This window comes from Chrysemys picta, chromosome 3, assembly GCF_011386835.1.
Source record: "Chrysemys picta bellii isolate R12L10 chromosome 3, ASM1138683v2, whole genome shotgun sequence".
Classification (NCBI taxonomy): Eukaryota; Metazoa; Chordata; order Testudines; family Emydidae; genus Chrysemys; species Chrysemys picta.
The window spans coordinates 176,798,481-176,822,918 of NC_088793.1; the positions used below are offsets into that span (position 1 = coordinate 176,798,481).

Consider the following 24,438-nt stretch of genomic DNA (forward strand, 5'->3'; position numbering starts at 1 on the left):
AAATATGAAATATCACAGCACCCCTGGTGGCAGGGGGGGGGCAGGACACCACACATACTGTGGTTGCCACTGAAGAGGCAACATTTGCCAATGGCTCCCCCACTTTGTCTATATTTAGCACATTTATTTCCTGCTCTAGCTTAGGTCCCACTTTGTTAACTGTTGGCAAATGCTGAGTTTCTAATGGTAAGAGCATCATGGGCAAATACAGAGGGGTGAAGAATGGGTTTCTAAGGATGGAGGGAGAGGATGTGGCTTTCTTTTATTCTAAAACCCAAATGTGTTGCTAAAGAAGATGCTATGCTCGTGACCCAGGCTCGCAATAGTTCGTGGTTGCTTTGGAAACTGCCTTGTGGGCTCATAAGCTCCTGGACCTGGTATTTTCTATAAAAATGAAAGAAACAAGTAAGTAAATGAGGGAGATGTGTGTGGAATAAAGAACAATATACCCCATTAGTAGCAGTGCAAAAGGAAAATACGTATCATTATTACTACTTGTAATATTTATATTGCACTAGTGCCTAAGGCTGTAAATAGGGATCAGGCCTCATTGAGCAAACAGATAATAATACCTAGCTCTCGTATAGCAGTCTTCAGCTGTATTTGTCAAAACACTTTGCAAATGGGGTAGGTATCATGATCCCCATTTTACAGATGTGGAAACCAAGTCACAGAGCAGTGATATGACTTGCCCATAGTCACCCAGCAGGCCAGTGTCAAAGCTGGGAATAGAAACAAGATCTCCCAAGTCCCAGTTCAGTAATCTATCTTCTAGGTCCTGCTGCCTCCAATAATAAAGAGATGGTCCAGAAAGAGCTTACAAAGAGACCCCTATAGTTTAAATATTTGTGCATGTGTGTAATCCAACTGATTTCAATGTATCTGCTCATGTGCTTAAAGTTACATATTTGCATAAGCATGTGCAGAATCACTGCCAAAGTTCAAGATGAAAAACAAGAGGTGGATATGACAGTCTGACAGGGGAGAACAAAGTAATAATGAGATGATTCTGATCAGTGTAACAAGGAGCAGTCACATCACAGCAGCTGCCTGGTCATAGTCAAGTGTTTTATAGAATGCTTCACACACTTTATTGAAAACACAAGGCAATGCTATTTAACATGTGATGTGGCTCTACCAAAGAAAATGAGATTGTGGGAGGGAACAAGCTCTGTTCCCAAAGCTTATTCCTACTCAGAAACCCCATAATTCCCTTTCATATTCTTAATGTTTTTGAAGGCCATGATAGGTGGTCTATGACTCCTCAAGTGTGCAATCACTTTGCACCTCTCCGTCAGGCTACACTGACTTTCCTTAGCCTCCTGTATTCTCACACAACAATGTAATTTAGTTTTTCTCCAAAAGTTCTCTCTGTCTCCCTCCTCGCTCCCCAAGAAAAGCTTATAAACCAAATTGACACAGCAAACCTATTCCATATAGGCCACCCAATAGCTGGCAGAGAACTAGGATGACTTTGGGTGGCTACCAACATAGGCTGGATTTACCCCAGTGGCTGAAAGGGGGAAATATTCCATAGCTCATACTAGTTTCCAACAGAGGGAATATTTACCTGCCTCTGGAGATTTCCATTACTTGCATCTGAAGAAGTGAGGTTCTTACCCACGAAAGCTTATGCTCCCAGTACTTCTGTTAGTCTCAAAGGTGCCACAGGACCCTCTGTTGCTTTTTACAGATTCAGACTAACACGGCTACCCCTCTGATACTAGTTTCCAACGGTTTTTTGTAGCTAACATTCCTTTGAAGTGTGTTCTTTCTTTAGTCCAAAGTCCTACCTTTCTAATCATTAGTAACTGTCTCAGAGTGATACTTTGTAACTGTTGCTTTAAACACTGACTCTGAATGATTAATTTCAGGCAGTTGACATACCCTATAGATTGGTTCATATTTCAGACTACTTACTGAACGGACTGGCTGCAACCTAGGCACTTTGGACTGGAAACATGAAGATACAGGATGAGGTGTTTTTTCCTTCATTTCATATTCACCTGGCCCTGGCCCTTCTTTCTACAACACAACCAAAAGTGGATTTCTTAAAGGTGCATTCCCACCAGCTGGAACAATTCATAGCTTCTCTTCTGGTGTCAAATTAAGGTGAAATATTCTGTTTACATATTTTATCTGATTACAATAATTAATGCTGTTATACTACACAAAACCCACACTAGTGCACATATGTACCATTTCTGCCATGGCTTTTCATCCTCCAGCCACAGTTCCTGTGTCAGAGCAGGTGAGCTCAAATCAACCAACTAAAGAGGACAGGACTACACTTAGAGCTATCAAGGCCTGTCAGAGGGCAGGCAGAGGAGGAATGACTTGAGCAGGCTGGTGGTGGATCCCTGGAACAAGAGCTAGGTGCTCAGGGAGGTAACCCTGGGCTGGTGTTCCAGAAGGATGGTATGGCTGCCTGAATGAGAACTGGCCCTGAGAAGGCAACTAGCTGGCCCCGGGAGGGGAGGCTGTGAAACTCTAGGACACACGGTGAGCTGAGGAACTATCTGCTATGTGCTTATGTTTGGACTAATAAACCTCTCTAAAGGAGAGTGGGTATGGTAGTGAGTGCTGCGTCACACATTCCTTCATCACATGGGGAGGTCAAGCAGTCCAGGGGGCATGAGCAAGAGGACTGTAACTGCCTGTGGGTCCTCATATCTTCTAAGCTCCTTGTGCCTGGGCCAGGCACAATCTACCCTAAAAGACTTCTGTAATCCAGTAGTTAGGGCAGCCACCTAGGAGGTGGGAGACCCACCCCTGCTCCAGATACTTTCATTATTTCTCCACAATGAAATAGCTTCAAGAGGCAAGCCTGAGAGTATCCCATAGCTCAGTGGTTAGAACACCCTCCTGAGAGGTGGTGGGAAACTCTTGTTCAAATCCTTTCTGCCCCTTGGGAAGAGGGGGAATTGAATCTGGCTCTCCTACATCCCAGGTGACTGCTCTAACCACCAGACTAAAAGTTATAAGGTGGGCTCCTCCACATCTGGCTGTTTTGTGTGGACCAGGCACGTGCCTAACTCATACCTCCAAGGAACACTTTAGGTGCCTAAGCTGCCTGACTGCAGGTGGCATGTTGCCATTCATGGACTGCTAAGCAAAGATAGGTGACTATCTTCCTGAGAATGTTGGAGCTTAGCAGCTCCCTTTTTGTCAGCATCTCCTATGGGCTATCTTAGGCAGCTCCCCGCCCCCCCAGTGTGCTGGGTTTTGTGGATCACATTCTAAAGTGCCTCTCTCTCCCCATTCATTGTATAGGAGCTGGTGCCTAACTCAGCTTTGTGGATCAGTGTTGTTCCGATGATTTTTCTAGGAGCCTAAAAGTTAGGTGCTGTGACTTTGAGCATTGCAATGCCTAAGTCCCTTTGGGGCTCTGGGCCCTACAAACTATATTTTGTTTTGTGAATGACATTTTGACTTTAAACAGTAGTACATCTTCACTCTTGTCTGTTAAGCTCCATTTTGAGGTCCAGTAGAAAGTCCTGTGCCCAGCAGAGAGCTAACAGTGGAAAGGGATCAAGAGTCATTAACTTGGATAGTCTTCCATTCAAATGGAAGATCTCTAAGACAGCGAGCTGGCCACTACATAGGGGAAACTGTGCTTCCAGGTGAGCTTGTGACCAAGCAACGGATCACTTGATGAGGGACCTGAAGCAGCTCAGAGTGGTCGCCAGACAAAGAGGACTGCAATTTTTAAAAAGGACTTGCTCCAGCAAAGAAAAGGGGGAGCAACAACTGGGTGACTGGGCAACAAAATGGCAGATGATAATGTTGATAAATGCAAAGTAATGCACATTGGAAAACATAATCCCAACTATACATCTAAAATGATGGGGTCTAAATTAGCTATTACAACTCCAGAAAGAGATCTTGGAGTCATTGTGGATAGTTCTCTGAAAACATCCACTCAATGTGTAGCAGCAGTTCAAAAAGCAAACAGAATGTTGGGAATCATTAAGAAAGGGATAGGTAATAAGACAGAAAATATCATATTGCCTCTATATAAATCCATGGTACATCCACATCTTGAATACTGTGTGCAGATGTGGTCGCCCCATCTCAAAAAAGATATATTGGAATTGGAAAAGGCTCAGAAAAGGGCAACAAAAATGCTTAGGGGTATGGAACGGCTGCCATATGAGGAGAGATTAAGAAGACTGGGACTTTTCAGATTGGAAAAGAGATGACTGGGGGGGATATGATACAGGTGTATAAAATCATGACTGGTGTGGAGAAAGTAAATAAGAAAGTGTTATTTACTCCTCCTCATAACACAAGAACTAGGGGTCACCAAATGAAATTAATAGGCAGCAGCTTTAAAACAAACAAAAGGAAGTATTTTTTTCACACAATGCACAGTCAACCTCTGGAACACCTTGCTAGAGGATGTTGCGAAGGCCAAGACTATAATAGCGTTCAAAAAAGAACTAGATAAGTTCATGGAGGATAGGTCCATCAATGGCTATTAGCCAGGATGGACAGGGATGGTTTCCCTAGCCTCTGTTTGCCAGAAGCAGGGAATGGGCAACAGGGGATGGATCACTTGATTACCTATTCTGTTCATTCCCTTTGGGGCACCTGGCATTGGCCACTGTCAGAAGACAGGATACTGGGCTAGATGGAACTTTGGTCTGACCCAGTATGGTCATTCTTATGTTCTTATGAGCAAACCAGGGGCAGAATAATCCAGGATGTCCTGCGGCTCTTAGGGTGGTGAGGAAACTGAGGCAGAAATCTGCATGCAGTTCTTGTTTTTTCTGAAGATATACATATCTTTTGTACTGCCTAACAGCATGTGTGTACAATTTTTTTGCAGAGTCTGTTACGTGACTTCACTGTCACATAGCCCTTGTAGGGTAAAGCTGTAAACCAGAGGGTCTGCAGCTCTGATGGGACTCAACAACTGCTTTGGGAGAGCTGGAACTAGCTTCTGGGCCCTTTCATTTGGACTGTTGGGTCGCACTAGCAAGAGAGGTATCAGACATGGGGTCTGCACCTGGAGCATATGATTAGAAGTCCAGCACCAGAGAGATACTGCCTAAACTCTGCCCAGCCCGAGCAAGAGAAGAGCACATGGGACACAAGCATAGGTCCACTACAGCAGCCTGGTGAGTGCCCACTAGATGGAGCCCATCCTGGGTTGTAACAACTTCTTGTTCTCCTGTGGGTTTGATAGCTTACGTTGTGATAACAGATGCAGATTTTTGTTTCCAATCACTTAAAAATGCACGTGTTTAGGCTACAGAGAGTCCAAAATTGGGCCAAGTGCATCCCTAGTGTAAATCCACTGAAGTGAGAGGAATGCAGGGCTAAGCACTATCTGTGAGCTGAGGAAGCTCAGCTGCTTGCAGAAGGCATCTCCACAGCATAGGAACCACAGCATAAGTAGTCCTATTTACTTTACTTGAGGGCAGAATTTGGCCTTATGTATATAAAAAGAGTGCATAAGACAACATAGAGCAATGCAAATACCTGAGAATCATAGTTATAAATAAATGTACCTTACCCATATTTGAGTCACTGTCATCAGCCAGCCTGAAAAGGACCCACCCACTTCCCTCATCATAGAGCATTAGGAATACACTGGGTCCCATGATTCTCACAAGCCAACATGATTCCACTGAGCCCAGCTGGGCAGGGTTAGACTGTGAGTGAAATTTTGATTCCATTTAAAACAATGGGAGTTCTGCCATTGACTTCAGTTAAGTCAGGATTCTCCCGGTGTCAAATTGCTCACAGCTATGCTACTGTAAAAAAATGCAATTATTTCTCACTTAAATAGAGGACAGCAGTAGCCACAGTGGTTACGTGCCTTGAGTGACTCATGGACTTTCTGTTGGCCATCAACAGCAAATGTAGTTTGGGGCTAGATAATCCCTTAAAATGCATAGCTTGAAAAGTTAGCTCAAAATATTTTAACAATCTGATATGAATTCTCTTAATGCATTAAAAGTTCTTGTTTTCAGCTTTAAACAACCCGCATGTTTAATAGCTCTTTGAAACTGTGGCACCAATCACACTCTGAAGACTAAGCACAGATGTTGATTAAGAGGGTTTTTGGTTTAATGTATTAAGTTTTAGTACTTTGGCTTTCCAATATGCCTGGAATGTACCTGTAGATCCAAAACCTCCCCAGTGCAACTACTAGAATGTGAATGAACCAAAGGAAAAATATTTTATAATGTAAATGCCAAACTACTATTTTAGAAGTGAAAGGAGAAGATTGTTTCTCAATTCTGATGGCGCCCTAATTTTAATATGCTCTTCAAACCATGCTCTTATATTATAAGCCATCGACATTTGTATATTGGAGAATCACCCAACTTTTACACATACAAGTACACATAAGCCAATGCATGAGGGAGGAACTACTCATATGAGTAAAGCTGCAGAATCAGGCCCTTAGGGACAGATTTTTAAAGGTATTTAGATGCCTTTGAAAATCTCACTAGGCGTCTAAATATTTGTAAAAATCTGGCCCTTAGTGTATAGTACTGAGTTATGGAACATTTCTTCGTGAAGATAAGTAAATGTATTGGAATAGAATTGCAATCACAGCTAACTATATACTTACATTTACTTTAACTGATGCAGATGATAATGTCTAAGTCACAGCAAATGTTTTACTAAACATTAAATGAATGGTGTAATGAAAACAAGAAGCCGAGTACTACTTTAATTTCACTGGTCTACAATTTTTGAGAAGTCGTCTGCTTCAGAGATAAAATGTGCTATTTATTATGTATTTTGATGTGCTGAATTCAAATATGACAATTAAAACAACTGATTGGCTACTGTTTCTAAGGTATTTAAGTTTTTACATTTTATGTTTATGTATATTGTGTAGATAGTAGAGTTTTAATCATAAATCATAAACCTAGGTCTTTCCATGTGTTTATGGTTGCTTTACATGATAATATTTCACCTATCCTGTTTAATCAGCAAAATGGTTATATAAATAAAATTTATTATGAAACAAAAGGCAAAAAACTATTATGTACATAGTTTAGTCCTATTCAGTGTCTACTCGGCACTTCTTGGCTTGTCTCTTGTATTCATTACATGGAGCATCTCTTGTCACTGTCCAACAATAGTCTGCAAGCATTGATGGGCTCCATTTGCCCTGATAGCGTTTCTCCATTGTTGCAATGTCCTGGTGAAATCGCTTGCCGTGCTCGTCGCTCACTGCTCCGCAGTTCGGTGGAAAAAAATCTAGATGAGAGTGCAAAAAATGTATCTTTAGTCACATGTTGCAACCAAGGCTTTTGTATGCCTTGAGGAGGTTTTCCACCAACAACCTGTAGTTGTCTGCCTTGTTGTTTCCGAGAAAATTTATTGCCACTAACTGGAAGGCTTTCCATGCCGTCTTTTCCTTGCTACGCAGTGCATGGTCAAATGCATCATCTCGAAGAAGTTCACAAATCTGAGGACCAACAAAGACACCTTCCTTTATCTTAGCTTCACTTAAACTTGGAAATTTTCCACGGAGGTACTTGAAAGCTGCTTGTGTTTTGTCAATGGCCTTGACAAAGTTCTTCATCAGACCCAGCTTGATGTGTAAGGGTGGTAACAAAATCTTCCTTGATTCAACAAGTGGTGGATGCTGAACACTTTTCTTCCCAGGCTCCAATGACTGTCGGAGTGGCCAATCTTTCTTGACGTAGTGGGAATCTCGCAGAGAAAACAGTAGTACTTTGTGTATCCAGTCTGCAGACCAAGCAAGAGAGCAACAACCTTCAAATCGCCACAAAGCTGCCACTGATGTTGGTCATAGTTTATGCACCTCAAAAGTTGTTTCATGTTGTCATAGGTTTCCTTCATATGGACTGCATGACCAACTGGAATTGATGGCAAAACATTGCCATTATGCAGTAAAACAGCTTTAAGACTTGTCTTCGATGAATCAATGAACAGTCTCCACTCATCTGGATTGCGAACGATGTTGAGGGCTGCCATCACACCATCGATGTTGTTGCAGGCTACTAGATCACCTTCCATGAAGAAGAATGGGACAAGATCCTTTTGACGGTCACAGAACATGGAAACCCTAACATCACCTGCCAGGAGATTCCACTGCTGTAGTCTGGAGCCCAACAGCTCTGCCTTATTCTTGGGTAGTTCCAAATCCCTGACAAGGTCATTCAGTTCACCTTGTGTTATGAGGTGTGGTTCAGAGGAGGAGGATGGAAGAAAATGTGGCTCCTGTGACATTGATGGTTCAGGACCTGAAGTTTCATCCTCTTCCTCGTCTGACTCAAGTGAGAATGATTCTGGTGCATCAGGAACCGGCAGTCCTTCTCCGTGGGGTACTGGGCGTACAGCTGATGGAATGTTTGGATAATGCACAGTCCACTTTTTCTTCTTTGACACACCTTTCCCAACTGGAGGCACCATGCAGAAGTAACAATTGCTGGTATGATCTGTTGGCTCTCTCCAAATCATTGGCACTGCAAAAGGCATAGATTTCCTTTTCCTGTTCAACCACTCGTGAAGATTTGTTGCACAAGTGTTGCAGCATATGTGTGGGGCCCACCTCTTGTCCTGATCTCCAATTTTGCAGCCAAAATAAAGGTGATAGGCTTTCTTAACCATAGTGGTTATACTGTGCTTTTGTGATGCAAAAGTCACTTCACCACAAACATAGCAGAAGTTATCTGCACTGTTCACATAAGTACGAGGCATCTCTGCTCACTTTGGCTAAAGAGAAATATGTCCCTTTGCAAAATCAAACACTGACAAATAAGAGAGCATGACACTGTATGATTTCTAGAGCTGATATAGGGCAATTTGTTCAGCAGAGTGATGTAAGCTTAATTATGATTGCATCATCCATGACTTCTAGGAATAACATGATGCAATTCATATCATGTATGACGCAATGCCAGCTTCAGATTGCATCATTCATTGTTTTGCCTAAAAAGCAAGTACTGTCCAAACCCAGTCATAGATTTATTCATCGATCCAGTCAAAGATGTATTTTAGTAATTTCTGGTTTAAATTGAGATCCCTTCCCTTTATAACTCACTGATCCTCCGCCATTCCCAAGTCAAGGGTCGTATATACTGACCCAATAGCATATCTTGAAAACTAGAGCCAATCAACAATTTTAAGCATCATTTTCGTTCTCAGTGACCCAGAATTAGTAAAGTTTGACTACATTTATTTCAGAAGCATTTTGGCTGTAGGGCAGTGTTTCCAGTGCATCACTATCAAGTAATTCTAAAATATTTCATCATTGTGTAGGCTGCATTCAGCTTGCTTGTAATAGCTAGGCATGATGGAAGTGACACAAAGTTGTGTAATTATTGTTCCAGTTCTTGTTAAACTCTTCAAAACTACTCTATGGAACTAATGGGATCATCATGTGAGGTTTAAGTTCATAGAATCATAGAAGATTAGTGTTGGAAGAGACCTCAGGAGGTCATCTACTCCAACCCCCTGCTCAAAGCAGGATCAACCCCAACTAAATCATCCCAGTTCTCAACAAGAATTAATTAATTGCTCACTGCTCCATCACCTGAATTTTGATACTATTTCAATGGTATATTCAAGTAGAGCCACAAGATAACCTTTGCTGTAGGGCCAGATTTACAAAAGTAGATGGGCCACTAATGGGATCTATAAAAGCACCTAAGCAGGTCAGGTTCCTAAATCCCATTGACAGACATATGGCTGGACAGCATAACTATGGCAAACATCAACGGAAATGTTTATATCCAAACAAAAACTATGTTGATACATTTAAAAACAAAGGGCCTTATCCACCACGGAGTTACTCTAATTTGATTCTCGTATAACACCACTGAAATCAATAGTTATACCGCCATAAAATTAGCGCAGTGTACAGGTGAATCAGGCCGTACATGTTCATGTAAACATAGTATTGCTAGAAATGTTTTGTAAAATTGTTAAAATAAAAGAACCAAAAAGAGACTAATGTTGGGGCCTTTGTTACCAGACAACGTAGCCAGTCCTCAGCTGGTATAAACTCATGCAGCTCCACTGAAGTCAGTGGAGTTATACCAGGATCTGGCTTAATGTCCCTTTCCCTATCTTTGATTACTTACATTTAATTCCACACACGCACAAAACTATAATAAAAAAAAAGAACATTATTAAGGTTGCAAAATCAAGCACTCAAAAGTTAGGAAATGCCAGAATTAAGGTTGCCTATTCAGTATTTCCTTTCCTTCTCATTCAGTGGGTGGTCCCTGGCCTTATTTGCTGCATGCTATTCAAATCCTGCTCTGAAGAGAGAATGATTAATTTCCTCATGGGCTTTTCTATGGCACTCATCACTATAGTATCTGAGTGCTTCACAACCATTAATGAATTTATTTTTGCAGCCCTCTTCTGAGATGAGGGTAGAGCCATCCCTTGGGCACGGTGAATCGGGGTGACTGCCATGGGCCGTGCACTTTGGGAGGCCCCACGCTTCAATAAAATCGTGAAGAGGTGGGCGGGGAGGTGAGGCAGGAGGCGGGCAGGCAAGCCGGGTGAGGAGGCAAATGGGAAGGTGAGTGGCAGGTGGGCAGGGCATGAGGAGGCAGGCAGGCAGGCAGGCGGACGGTGAGGAAGAGAGCGGCTGGCACACGTGGGGGGGATGTGAGGAGCAGTGTTCCCTCTAATATTTCCCACCCATGTGTGGAATGAATTTTGTTATGTGCACTAATATGGAGGTGATGTGGGACACATCACCTTTAATATTGGTGCACATAAAATTCATGGGATTGGGGGTGGGGCTGAGGGATTCAGCGTGTTGGAGGGGACTCAGGGCTGGTGCAGATGATTGGGGTGCAGGGGTATGTGGGCTCCGGCTGGAGGTGCGGGCTTTCGGGTGGGGCTAGGGTGACCAGATGTCCCGATTTTATAGGGACAGTCCCGATGTTCAGGGCTTTTTCTTATATAGGCGCCTATTACCCCCCACCCCCGTCCCAATTTTTCACATTTGCAATCTGGTCAACCTAGGTGGGGCTGGGAATGAGGTGCTCAGGGCTGGGGCAGAGGGTTGCGTGCAGAGGGTGCGGGCTATGGGGTGTGGCCAGAGATGAAGGGTTTGGGGTACAGGAGGGTGCTCCGGGGTTATGGCAGGGACAGAGGATTCCCGCCCCCCCCCCCCCCCCCCCAGCTCTCTCTCCCTGCAGCAGCACCTGGGCCTGGAGGAGAGATGCGCCATTCCCTGCCGCAGCAGCTCTGGGGCTGGGGCTGCAGGATAGGCATCCCTCCTCAGCCCCAGCAGGTCCGGGCCGGGGCTGAGTTTGGGCCAGGGGAGGGCCGCCCCAGCCATGCCTGCGGCCAGGCCACTCCAGCCACACCACCCCAGCAAGTCCGGGCGTCGTGGCCGCAGCAGAGTTGGGGCCATGGTAGGTTGGGGACCGGGCTAGGTGAGGGCCGGGGGAGGAGTGCCCCTTCCCTGGACAGGTTCCCTGAGTGCCTGTGTGGAGTTAAATAGGCTGCTGCACGGCTGCGCAGCTTACAGGGAACTTACAGGTGAGGAGGTGAGTGGCAGCCACTGGCAGCTCCCCTCCCAGAACCTCCCCCGCAACATTTCCTGCCTGCCGGCAGGCCCTCCCAATCATCACCTCCCGCTCCCTCTCAGCACCTACCACCTATCTCATGTTTCATGGCATCAGGAGGCACTGGTGGGGGATGGGAGAGGAGTGAGGGCGCAGTGCACTCAGGGGAGGAGGCAGAACTGGGCGGGGAAGAGGCAGAACGGGGGTGGGGCAGGGGAGGGGCCTGAGCGGAACCAGGGGGCTGCACCCACCGGCAGATTAGAAATTCAGCGCCTATGTTCTGGGCCCTGCACCTCCCTAGGGATGGCCCTGGATGAGGGGTTATTATTAGCTTGATTTTACAGGTTGGGAACAGTGACATAGAGTGGCCCAGCCAGTCCCAATTCGCCCCCCTCAGCCCTTTTGGTTCCTCATCCAATCTGTCTCCCCCCCCCCCCCCCCCCCAACATTCCCACCTTGCTCTGAGTCTCAATCTCTTTATCCAATCTCAGTCTCACTCATCCCTGGTTCTTTGTCCAAATTTCCCCCAGGCCTGGCTCCCTGTCCCAGTCTCTTTGCCTAGCCAGTCACAGTTCTCCTCCTTCATCCTCATCAGATATGTCTCCCTGGCCCTCCACCTGATTCCCCCTATCCCAGTGGTTCCCAGTCTCCTTCCTCAGCCAATGCCAGTTTTCCTCCTGCATCTTCATCAGATCTGTCTCCCCTCTGTCTGAGTTCCTCCTCCCACATCCTACTGGTTCCAAGTCTCCTTGCCCACCAAGTCCCAGTCTCCTCACCTAGCTCCTCCTCTAATTCAGTCTCCCTCCACCCACTAGCTGCCAGTCCCCATTTCCCTCTTTAGCTCCCAGGCCCAGTAGCTCACCCATCCCAACTCCCAATCTCAGTTTTCTTCTCCCCCACACCAGCCTCCAGTCCCCCACTTGTTCCCTTTCCAAACTTACTACCGCCATGGCTCTTGTCCCCTCTGCATTTGAATCAGGCAGCTTCTTTCTCCACAATGCCTGGGCCCAGCAGAGGGGACATAGAGAGTTCTCTGTTCTGGTGCCCAAACCCACAGCAGTTCAGAGCTACAATTTCAGGGAAAACCTGCTCAACTCGGCTGGCCTATACCCAGTGTAGACAAAGTCTTCAGAGATTTTAGCTGCAAAGCTGTAGTAAGTCTCTACTGAGCATGTGCAAATGTAACCCACACACCTTCTGGGTTTGGTGCACTGTCCCATCTAGTGGCAACGAGACCACTTAGAGAGAGAGAGAAAATAAGTCTGCTCTACAGTCTTAGCTAACAGGCAGATGGATTTTAGCTTATGCAGTAGAGGCTCATGCGCTAAGCTCCAGAGATCCCTGGTTCAATCCTGCCTGCCGACGACCGGGGTTTGTCAGCGTTACAGAAACAAAAATTTTTCAAAAGCCTATAACTTGGCCAAATGTGGAGGGATTTTCACAGGCATGGCAAAAGGCATGTTCCTGATGCAAAGGCCGCTGCCTGCCAAATTTCATGTTCCAGCTTCCAAGCATAGGGATAGCTCAGTGGTTTGAGTATTGGCCTGCTGAACCCAGGGTTGTGAGTTCAATCCTTGAGGGGGCCATTTAGGGAAGTGGGGTAAAAATCTGTCTGGGGATTGGTCCTACATTGAGCAGGGGGTTGGACTAGTTGACCTTCTGAGGTCCCTTCCAACCCTGATATTCTATGATTCGTGGTGTTGCTAAAATTTCTCAGAAAAAAGGACACCAGCTATTTTAACATAATTAAAACAATGAATTTTTCCCTAGCCTCATTCTGGGAAATGGCTGACATTTTTCCAAAAAATTCATCCCAAGGCAGATACCAAGCACCCAGATTAAATTTTGGCAAAGTTAGGAGCAAGTGAAAACAGGGTCTAATAATGCTACCAGCCCACCTATAATTTATGGTGCTTGATATTTTATGCTGAAAGGTTATGTTTTCTTACAATTGCTGAACTCTTTATTGATCTTTTAATTATTCTTTGCATGTGCTTATTTCTCATGTTACTCTTTTTTTTTCATAAATAAACAAGTGGGCCAGATCCTCAGCTGCTGTAGATTGGCATATTTCCACCAAAGTCAATGGAACTACATTGATTTACACCAGATTAGCATCTGGCTCATAATATAAGGGTCTAGAATTTTTCTGCTCATTTGTTTTATAGCTTTCCAACCAATTGCAATGCACAAATGAAATATTAATTTATAAGAATGGGCTTAGTTTTGTCTATTTCACTTTTGAACTATCTTGCCTCTCCCTCCTCAATCATGAAAATAAATGCAATGTAACAAACCACTTTCCATGCACTAAATATAGATCCATATTGTGGAGCTGAAGTATTGTAAGGAGTTTACCAAATTCTGGTCCTATGCACCATGTAAACGGCCCATTAAGGGCCTGATGCTGACCTCACATCAGTTTTACACTGGTGTAACTTCACAGACGTTACTTCTGATTTACTGCAGTGTAAGAGGACAATCAGGCCCATAATATGGAATTTAAGTGATGCAGATGGCTTTTTTGCAGGATATCAGCACTGGAATGAATTTCCCCCTGAATCATTTTCTCTCTTCCCCTCCCCCCAACTTTGCCCACTTTAAGCCCAAACCTACAACTTTTGACAGCCAAAATTTCCACTCCAGTCAAGGAAAGTAAACAAGATCAGACTCTTTAACTAGAAAGTTATATTTGGAAGCTAATTTTAAGGCTTAGGAAAATGGACAGCAACTTTAGGGAGAGAAAAAACACTGGCATTAAAGTAGCTCATCGTATATATGTAATTTTGTTATTTTATATTTTCTTTAAAATATTTTTTCTAATATTCCTTTCATTCTCACTGAGACACAAGTTCTAGCCTAGATTTTGTACAAACCATTCTAGCTTCTTAGATTCTGTTCCAGACAAAATATTTTTTTAGCCACATCAAATCTGAGTAACATTGATCAATTATGACAGTTTTGTCTGCCCCTTGAGGAATTTCAAGATATCAGCCCTATCTTGAAATGAAAACAAGCCTTTTATGAACAACTGAAATGGATGTTGCAATGTTTCATACAATTAAAATAACTTATACCAGTCAATTTTAAATGACTATCTGGCATAAGTGGTTCTGATATGCCACACTTCAAACAAAAATATTGTCTCTAAAATTTGTAAATCCAACCAAATCTATTTATATCCATTAGGTAACTTAATGTCTGTTTGTTTATTTTCCTCCTGTTCTTATTTTAGCTTCTGTCATTTTCCATCAAGCACAAAAATTATGCTTTTTAATGCATTTGTACCATCTCATGCTTTTTCATATGGCAATTGATTTAGTTTGTCAATAGGAAAGGTTTGTGAAGGTAGGGTTTTGTTCAGATCACAGGAAATTTCACTTGGCCATCACATTTTGACATTTGACAAGAAATTAACTAGAGGAAAGAACAGCTATTGAGAAAATGCCCAGCAACAGAATGTAGATGATTTAAAGCCAATTTCATGAATGACATCAACTCCATTTAAAGCTAAAATGGCATGATAGATACACAAACAATTTGCAACATGCCTTTGCAGTCTTACACGGATCTGGATGTCTTACTGTACAATCAAATAATTGTGGTATATTATCATAGGCTGAAACTCCCATACATCAAAGACCATACCTGGGAAACTGGCCTTTAAAATAAATGACAAAGACTTAAACTAGAGAGACAAAAAATAACAGGAGAAGACAGCTTGAAATTAGGTGGGATTCATTTCTTAAATAGATGCAGCATTTTCCTTAACTTCAGTTTCATGATATAACATTTCTCCTGTTGATAATTTACAGCAATAAACCAGGTTTGTTTGAAACAGGTAAACTTGGGTCTAATATGAGTGGCAGTCAACATATAAAACTATGGTCAACAGATATGGAAGAGGAAAAAGGGGTAAACGATAAGGGTAAAAGTAGGACAGATGATAAAACAGCTTCTGAATGAAAAGCATTCTGAAGAGTCAGCTGTGCAAGTTAGACTGGTACTTTGGCAGATCTGACTTACATAATAATTGACACAAGCAGCAGATAAACCAAGCTGATGCTGACTTAGGGCTACAAGGCTATCAACAAAAAGAGAATTAAAGCCCCTTCATTTCAAAGAGAAAATTCCTTGCCTGTTGTTCTGCTTCTCTGAAGATATCATTCTGACAGGATTCTCACACCTGGATCTTTGCTACTTAGAATGAAATGATCAGGAATTCTTCAACTCTTCAAGGTCTGTGGCTGACACTTGCCATCCTCTGCTAATGTATATAATGCCCCCTAATGTCCCAGTCACTTACTGTGTTGAGAGATGAATTTTCCAGGACGATGAGGCAATTCAAAATGATTAATTATTTGGAGGGGTTCACTGTGGTTCTTCCACACTCATGGTGACATCTCTACGTATGCTCGCATGCATGTCATGGTCAACTCCTAAGCTGATGAAGCCATGAGCATGGCCATCAGTCTGGGATGGTTTTAAGCCACTGAGCACTCTTCCTTTCTCCCTTTAAAGAAAAGGCCATTGGGGAGGGAGGAATTACTCACTAATACTAGCACCAAGAGGAATAGCAAGGTCTTCCAACATTGAGAATTACGGAGCAGAGAGCAAAGTGCCAAGTGGCCAGCTAAACACAAAGCATTTCCATACTGGGAAAAGAGCAATCTGAGGTGCTGAGGGAAGAGAGCCATGTGCATATGCTAAGAAGGCGAAGCGTATTGAGACAAGCACTGAAGAGGTTGGGGCAACTGCTGATGGGCAGAAGGGCTGGAGCAGGCACTGAAGTGCCAGAATACCAAGGAAACAGGCACCGAAATGATACTGAAATGGACTGGAGTGCTCAGGGAAAAGGCCTCTTAAGTTAGGTAACTGTTTTTGGACTAACTGGAAGGGAAGAGACTACTAAGTGCAAGGGATCTCATTTGGGGCCTGCTGGAGTGATGGAGACATGAAGGATCTGCCTAGGGATCTCCACTGACTGCTGTACTGGGACCATAGGCTAGTTTCAGACACCAGGTTAGGTCTGTAGTGCTGGCAGCTGGAAAAAACATGTTGAGGCCCAATCCACTGAAGTAAATGGAAGTTTTTTTTAGTGCCTTTAATGTAAGCAGTGTTTAATAAAGGATCAGGCTCCTGTTTTGTAAGATGAGCAAATGTGACTCAAGAGTTATTGATTAAGTAATATTTGATGGGAAAAGTCATCTTCTGGCAAGTACTGACTATCTGGAGGAGCTGAGGACCGAAGGTGAAAGTCACAACCTTTAATCCAGCCAGCCATTAACTACTAGAGTCATTACCATTAAAAACATTAATATATAAAAGCTGGAATACCAAATAAAAACCAATTACTATTTTATATGCTGAGAAACTGAACTGCACATAGCTATGAATGTGGGACTGTTAATGCTGCTTTTTTCCTAACAGTTAAATCAACCAACCGGAAAGTAGGACTTCATTCTGCATATACTGCTAGGTTTATAATTAATAGTTAATATGGAAGGAACACTGACACACGTTTTTTTACAAAATCCTTTTCCTGACCATAACTACATTTGAAGTCTTTCACAGGATGCTGATATGTATTTATGAAATTGAAAAGCTAGCATCATACATAACACTGCAGTATTACTAGTGCACTACTGTATGTTATGCTAGGGTAAGATTAAGAAGGGCAGCAATTGCTTATGAGATTACATAGAGTATATGATTAAAAATCTTATTGAGATTAATATTATTGATCCAACTGTGTGTCAGTCTGAGGTTAAATGAGAACATTTCTGACACAGAACAACCACCTGATAAAATAAACAGGAAGACTGACAAAATCATCTCCCGAGCAGCAGCCAAACAGATCTAATCTATCAGCGAAGCATACAGGTTTTGACTGCAATTCTGAAGCTGGAGGCAGAATTTTAAAGGACGTTAAAGCTCATTTGTTGCAAAATACTGTATGGCAGCTGTATCAATAACTCATTTAAGGAGATGCTGTTTACAAAGAATGGCTCTTTTATCACAAAGGGCCACCTGGCATGGAGAAGTTAATGAGGTCCTAGAGGATTTTCAAATAAAAGGTTAACATCTACTTAACAGTGGAAGAATATCTCTTGATAATTTACACTAAACACAATCAATCCTTTGCTGTACTTTCATGTACAGTTGCTCAGCATTTGCTGGGGTTTTTATTTTTTCAAGGATGATGTTCCTTCTAGAACAGATTGATGAGTGACTCAAATAGATTGTTTCATGAGTCAAAATCCTCTTCTAGTCCCCATTAGGAATCTGAAATTGCTGACGTCTGTATCTTCTATAGATAATTATATTTAAGCCCAAAGAAAAAGGGTGCATCTACTGAGAAAAACACAGCAAGACTGACAGAGTTAAGTATGCATTCCTGAAGGGGGAAAGGCAAAGAGTACAGAAGCATTATCACTGCTGATACTGACTCTTAATCAGCGAGTCAGCTAAAATAAATTGCATTTCCAGAGGATCTCCTTGATAATATACGTATATTTTACCAAAGTAATTTCCGAATGTATCTCTCAGGCTCCCAGGAGCCATATGTTAATAACTGATGAGATGAGTCAGGGGTGAGTTCCCTGCCTCTGATGAAGCTCACCTCATGTTAGATACTGCAAAAAACACCACGGCCAGAGATGATGAATCCGTGGGACTCACAAAAATACTTCCAAAGAGCAAATGTTTTGCCTTTGGAATGAACCAAGCAACACTCAGCATCAGAGGGGGTTGGACTAGATGACCTCCTGAGGTCTCTTCCAACTCTAATCTTCTATGAGTCTATCAAACACCCCTTCATACACCACCTTCCACGTTTCAAATTACATAAACTGAATGCTATGCGCAGAGTATTTTTCCCTCCTCCGTTGTACTTGGAGAAGAGTAATCTGTCATGGATCTGCCTACTCCCCCCCCCCCTTTTCTGCCTAGGGGATCACAGGGGAATACATGGCAGTGCACTCCCCAGACCACCGAGGCTGTACTTCTGCCATCCTTACATGAATCATACAAGGTGGTGGAGAAATGACTCCTTACTCCCTTCCCCTCATGCATGTGGTCTTGTGAGGAGTAGCTGGACCACAATCAAGCCTGTAATACATGTTGTCTAAATTATCTCTTGTGATATTGTATCAGTTTTTAAATCACCTGCATCTGTTTTCAGTTTGAGTGAACATTCTCTGTTAGAACTACCTATTAAGGAAGTTATCATGAGCAGGTGTCCAATGAGTTTTGACAACTGATCCCACTGTGAGTTATTACCTTCCCTTGTCTCAAGCTGCACATCTGAATTTCTCGCTGTTAGACTGAAGGGTCTCTTTTTATAGATTCCAGATTTTTGTGGCTAATTGTGTGTAAGGCCCATTTTTGGACTGCCTGTGTAATACATGCATGAATCATAGCAGTGAGCCGTCACCTCTGTCTCCAACCATGTCCTATAGAACTACTCTCTTCCCTTTCTTTTGTAGTACAGTACATTCTACTCTATGAATCACCTTTATGTAAAAAATAGGACAGATGACAACTCTGTGTTCACTTAATAGAGAATCAAGAATAGGCATCCCAGAATTGCAACACCAGGTTTAGTGGCATTGTAACAAACTGCACAAAAGGAAGCTTGAATGGACAATGGTATCACCGGAACTATGGGATGTCTTGTAATTATCAGCTGTAACAAAATTAATAAGAGCACTGAGTAAGCATTTAGTAATAAAATATGAAACTTCAAAGCTCAAGTTTAGTCCCTTACTCCTGGGATAGCAAAGGACATAGTGGGGCACTGAGTAGTATGCTGAGCCCAGGGTCTTGTGTCTTAGTGAAGAATCTCCTCTCACCCACTTGGGAGCTATATTCGGGGCTCTGAAAGGAATCTTATCCAGACAATTCATCAAGAAGAGCAGTGATCACTATGGTTCCACTCCTGCAAAATGCTTAACTTCACACTCATGAATCATCCCATTGACATCAGTGGGATGATTCACAAGCTTAACATTAATCACGTGTAAGTGTCTGCAGGGTCAGGGCATAAACTGGGCAACAGAAAAGTGCCCAGAGTATTCCTGGAGGGAAGAAAACACAAACAAAACCAAAACATCTTTTAAAAAATACTGTGTGTGTGAGAAATACTGTAATATATGAGTGTACAAAGTTTGTTTAATACACAATGGCAGCTGAGGTCCAGAACCGACTAAGCTTTGGATAATCACCAGTAAAAGTGCATCAAGCCACCTTGTTCTTTACTGGAGTTCTGCAAATGGAGGGTTTGCTGGGTCAGGCCCAGAATTGATGGGTGTGATCCCCTGCTAATTCAGAATGATGTCAGAATTGCACATTAGTACTTTTATCCTATGTTTGGTTAGAGTAGTTGACAATTTAATAAACAACATATGGTACATTTTAAGTGAAATAATGAGGTAGTGAAATTATCATGGGCCTGATTCCTGTCTCCCCAAGTACAGTATAAATCAGGAGTAATGCAGCGGAAGTATTGCAGATAGACAACTGGCAAGATTAGAATCAGGCCTAAATGTTGCAAATGGTGGAAGCATTTTAAGCTCTATTACAGTATAATACAGGGGAGGAATTTTAGCTAATCATTCTCCTCTCACACTGGCATGATGCATGTCCAACCCCTCATTCCCTTTCTTCACAAGCTATTCACTTGAAGAAACATTCATATTTTGACTTCTCTTGAATCAGTTACTCATCTTACCCACATCCCCAGAACATACCTGGCAAAGAGGCAGTCCAAAGCTTTCAAGCCCTTACAGTATTTTCTCTTTCATGTATTTTTTTCCAGTGATATGTTGAATAGCAACAATCTCTGTTGTTTTATAGTATACTCACCATACATGGCTTTTGAGATTGAATAATTGCCAAAGCAAAGCTGAGGTGTTTAATAATTTTCAAAAGCCATTTTGACCCTGGTCTTGCAAACACTTAAGAACATGTGTCACTTTTCTCATGTGAATAGTCTTGTAGTAAAAAAAAAATCTGCTCATGTTCATAGTTACTCATGAGCTTAACTGTTTCAAGATCAGGGCCTTAGCATACTCAGAATACTAAATATACTGTACTACAAAGCAATAAAGACCATCCCTTAAATATAAAAAGGAACTACAAGATGTGTTTTTCCCCCATTAAACACCCCTCACTTTTTATCATCAATTAATATTTGTCTACATAGTACTTACAGGAGTGAAGTAAGTTGTTGGGAATCTTTGAACTGCAGAACGAAACATAAACTGCCTGAGTTTTGAAAAAGAAGCAATTAAGATCATTTGAGACACACTCTTACTGCTACCTACAGTTTTACCAACAGTTTCCACCTGCTTCTATTTCAGTATAAGAAAATGTATCTGTCGTTCTTCTAAATCTCAATAGGTAATATAACAGGAATCATTCTGTACTGGTGAAATATACTGTGAAACTAACAGACGTAACCATATCTTTCCCTAGGTATATAGAGAAAGATCGCTAAACCACTTTTATTAATTATAATTCACTACTACTACTATCTATAAAGAGCCCAGTTTACAAACTCAAATGACATAGGTATCTTAATTCATGTTTAGGCACCTGCAGATGTAAAAGGACTTTTTTTTCCAGAGGCGCTGAGTACAAACAACTCTCACTGGAATCAGTATTATGGCCCCAATCCAGCAAAGAACATAAACTCATGTTTAACTTGAAGCACATGCTTCAGACCCTGAAGTCTGTGGAACTGAAACATGTGTTTAAATACATGCTTATTGCATGGGCATGGGCTTAATCATGTGTTTATATGCTTGGTCAAATCAAGGCCCTATAACAAAGATGGGAGTCAGGACACTGACTATGGGGCTGATTCATTGAAGTTAATGGGAGATTTCAATGGGCTTTGGACAAGACATTAATGGGAGTTGTAGATGCACAGTAGCGCTGAAATTCGGGTAAAAATACATGAAAATAAAACAGTCTAAGAAAATGAGAAGATAAGAACATTGATTTACTTACTTGGATGCAAATGTAGGCACTGGAAGAGGGAAAAGATCATACTGCCCCGGTGCAGTGTCAATATCCTGGAAGAAATGGGTAGTATAGACAGGACAGTGACAGGTAATCAAGGTTTGACTTCATATTACTGATTTCTTCTCTAACATCTGGAGTCACAGACACAACTCTCCTTTAAATCAACAGGAAAGGTATGTATGTATCTGAGGGTGGAATTTGGCTCATGTACCAGGCCCATCATTTTGTATTGCTATGTTTTAAGGGTCTGATCCTACTCAGCTATAGCTCCCAATGAAGCCAATGGCATATAGCACTTTTCATCTAACGAGCTAAAACCTCATTCCAAGCACTGATTGGTTAAGCCTTGCAACACACCTCTGAAGAGCAGAAGAATGTTTATACCCACTTAAACGTAAACATTTTTAGAGTAGGATGCTGAAAAACTAGATTTAAATTATATGATTAAATTTTCAGATGTGGAGGGAACAGATGCATTTGTGAATACATGTGTGCACAGCTGCAAAACCTCTCCACAGGGCTAGTCCAAGCAAACCCATTATATTGGTGCCCCCAGCTGAAAGACTCAAAGTTCATATATAACTTACTCTTACTCTCTCTACCCACTCCACTGAAACTACTATGTTGTGCCAATTGGCGAGAGGGTTCAGACAGAGGATGAAGGTCTTTCCCATGGCAATTGCAGGGGTCAGGGGAAGAGAAAGAAAGAGAGCCTACACTCAGTGTTCTCATCCACTAAGTAACTTTTTGTTTGTATTATAAGCCATCGTAGGAACATGAACCCTGTTCCTTCTTCGCCTGTGGCAGTTCTGCAGACATTACTAAACCTGGAGGTTGCAGGTGGCATGAACAATACATGAGCAAATGGTGGCCGGATCTTCTGAGGACCATCTGAGGGGTGAAGAGCTCTTTTACAGGGGAATCCTATCTCCTCCACATCTAGCTAGGCATAGAAGCCCCTCTTGGCCTCCTTTCTGCCCTAGGTACAGAGCTGGTTGACATGGAAAGGAGAGACCGAAGTCCCAGTGACAGCTATATCACTCATTGGAATCTTGAGGGGTGCTGGGAGCCATCTAAAAAGTCTAACCCTTTCCTATATTTGTTGCAGGATTAAGGTATCTGACAGGAACAGGCTGAAAAGATCAAGGTGGCTGGAGAAGATCAAGGTGGCTGGAGCCCATCAATCAGCCAGGCTCAGCTGCTTTATATACTGAGCAAAATGAGGGAGCCGGAGGGGAAAGTTGGTCACAGAGAAGGAAGCTCTTATTCCAGACTGCACCTATTCCAGACAGCAAGAGGTTTCTTCTCACTCAGTGACTGTTTATCTGGGGACTGTTTGTACTTTGGGAGGGCCAGCGGGTGGGCCTGAAAAAGCCTAGCCTGTGACAATAGCATTCAGGGCTTGTCTAGTCTGGGATCAAAGGTACATTTTTAAAATATGACACCAAAAACATATAAAATAATACATTTTAAAGTTCTAGACAGGGCAAATTGTATTTAATATGTGCAAGCTGGGAGAGATGACCTTAGGCTCCCCCTATCTTTTTTCACTTAGAGATAGCTCTGACCACTATTTTGTTTTTACCTTATCTTTAAAACATAAGGCGCTGGGACTTTTCCTTGGTGTGCTTTTAAATGAATATGTAGCTGGCTTTTTTCCTGCCAAATCTACAAAGCTAGGAGGAGTGTATGTATAAACATCTGGTAGCGTAAGATCAGCTGTTGGTTGGAAGATGGAAAATCTCTTTCTGCCTTCTCCTTTAAAATTATATGTCGCTTTCACTGGGTTGAGCTGGGCTTCTTCAATAAAATCCCGTACTACATAAGTACCTGGCGTAGGTGTTGGCTAGTAAAAACAAACATTATTTAGGCTGAGATTCTTGTGCAGTTCTGCATTTCTACTAAAAGTGTATTTGAAATGTTATTTCGAACTAGCATTTGTCTTTAACTAAATCCAGTCATTCAAAGCCTGACAAACGCTCACATTTCAGAAGTTATTGCATCCTAGTAATTTCATCTGTGAAATGGTAAATGACAAATATTTCTTTTTCTAAAGAAAATAATTAAAACAGCCATTTGAACTATCAGCATGATGTTCCAACATGTAAGCTACCCACAAGAAGCATCTTTCTCTTGCTCAGAAAGACTTATGCCCAAGAGCTGCAATCAAGCCTCCAACTTAAATTGCTGTAACAATGAATTTGTACATTTCAACATGACTGGCAAGATAGTGACTGCTTCCTCACTTCAAGGGACCAAACCACAACGGAACTGGAACACACCATTCGGATGACTGTTTTCATCTTTGCTTTCTACCAGTGAAAACATCCAATTTGTATTAGGTACAGAAGAGCAAGAGAAAAAAAGATACAAAAAATAATATAAAAAATATTGGCTACAGAACATTTCACTGTCAGTCCTGCTATAAAATTTAATGGAGTCAGATGTGTTTCTCAGTGGAAACTGATTTGCTTAGGGCTCTCTTCAGCTGCAAATTACCCCATGGCTGCTGGCCTACAGAGGCTCTCTGAGTATTCTGCACTCCACAGCCACAGAGACTATTCCAGACTGCAAGAGGTTTCTTCTCACTCAGATGCGGCTGAAAGATGAGGATTTTGGATTTACCCAGATGACCCGAATCTGCTTCTTTCTCAACATGTTCTCTGTATTTTCTGAAGTGCTAACATGGGAAAATAGGTTGTTTCTTGCTGGGTGTCAGCCAAGAAAGACATTTTAAAGGGGTTGTGTTTATGAAGGCTTCTCCCCAGCTGGCAGCTCCAAAATCAGTTGTTTTTGTAGTGTGGATTGGACCTTTAAAAAGCAAGGTCATTTTAGACCTTACCTATGATGGGCAAATAAAGTATACTAGAACCTTTAG

At 42.3% G+C, this 24,438-nt stretch overlaps 1 protein-coding gene across 1 annotated transcript; it reads right to left on the reverse strand.

Moving 5' to 3' along the window:
- Positions 1–206: 206 nt before the first annotated feature.
- STPG4 (sperm-tail PG-rich repeat containing 4) lies at positions 207–24,218 on the reverse strand. The gene is made up of 5 exons (XM_065589992.1): positions 24,186–24,218; positions 23,132–23,406; positions 21,546–21,662; positions 20,744–20,798; positions 207–384 (listed from the first exon to the last, which is right to left on the reverse strand). Exons 1-5 carry the CDS (start codon positions 24,216–24,218, stop codon positions 268–270), a joined length of 597 nt encoding a protein of 198 aa, XP_065446064.1. The 3' UTR covers positions 207–267.
- Positions 24,219–24,438: the final 220 nt, after the last annotated feature.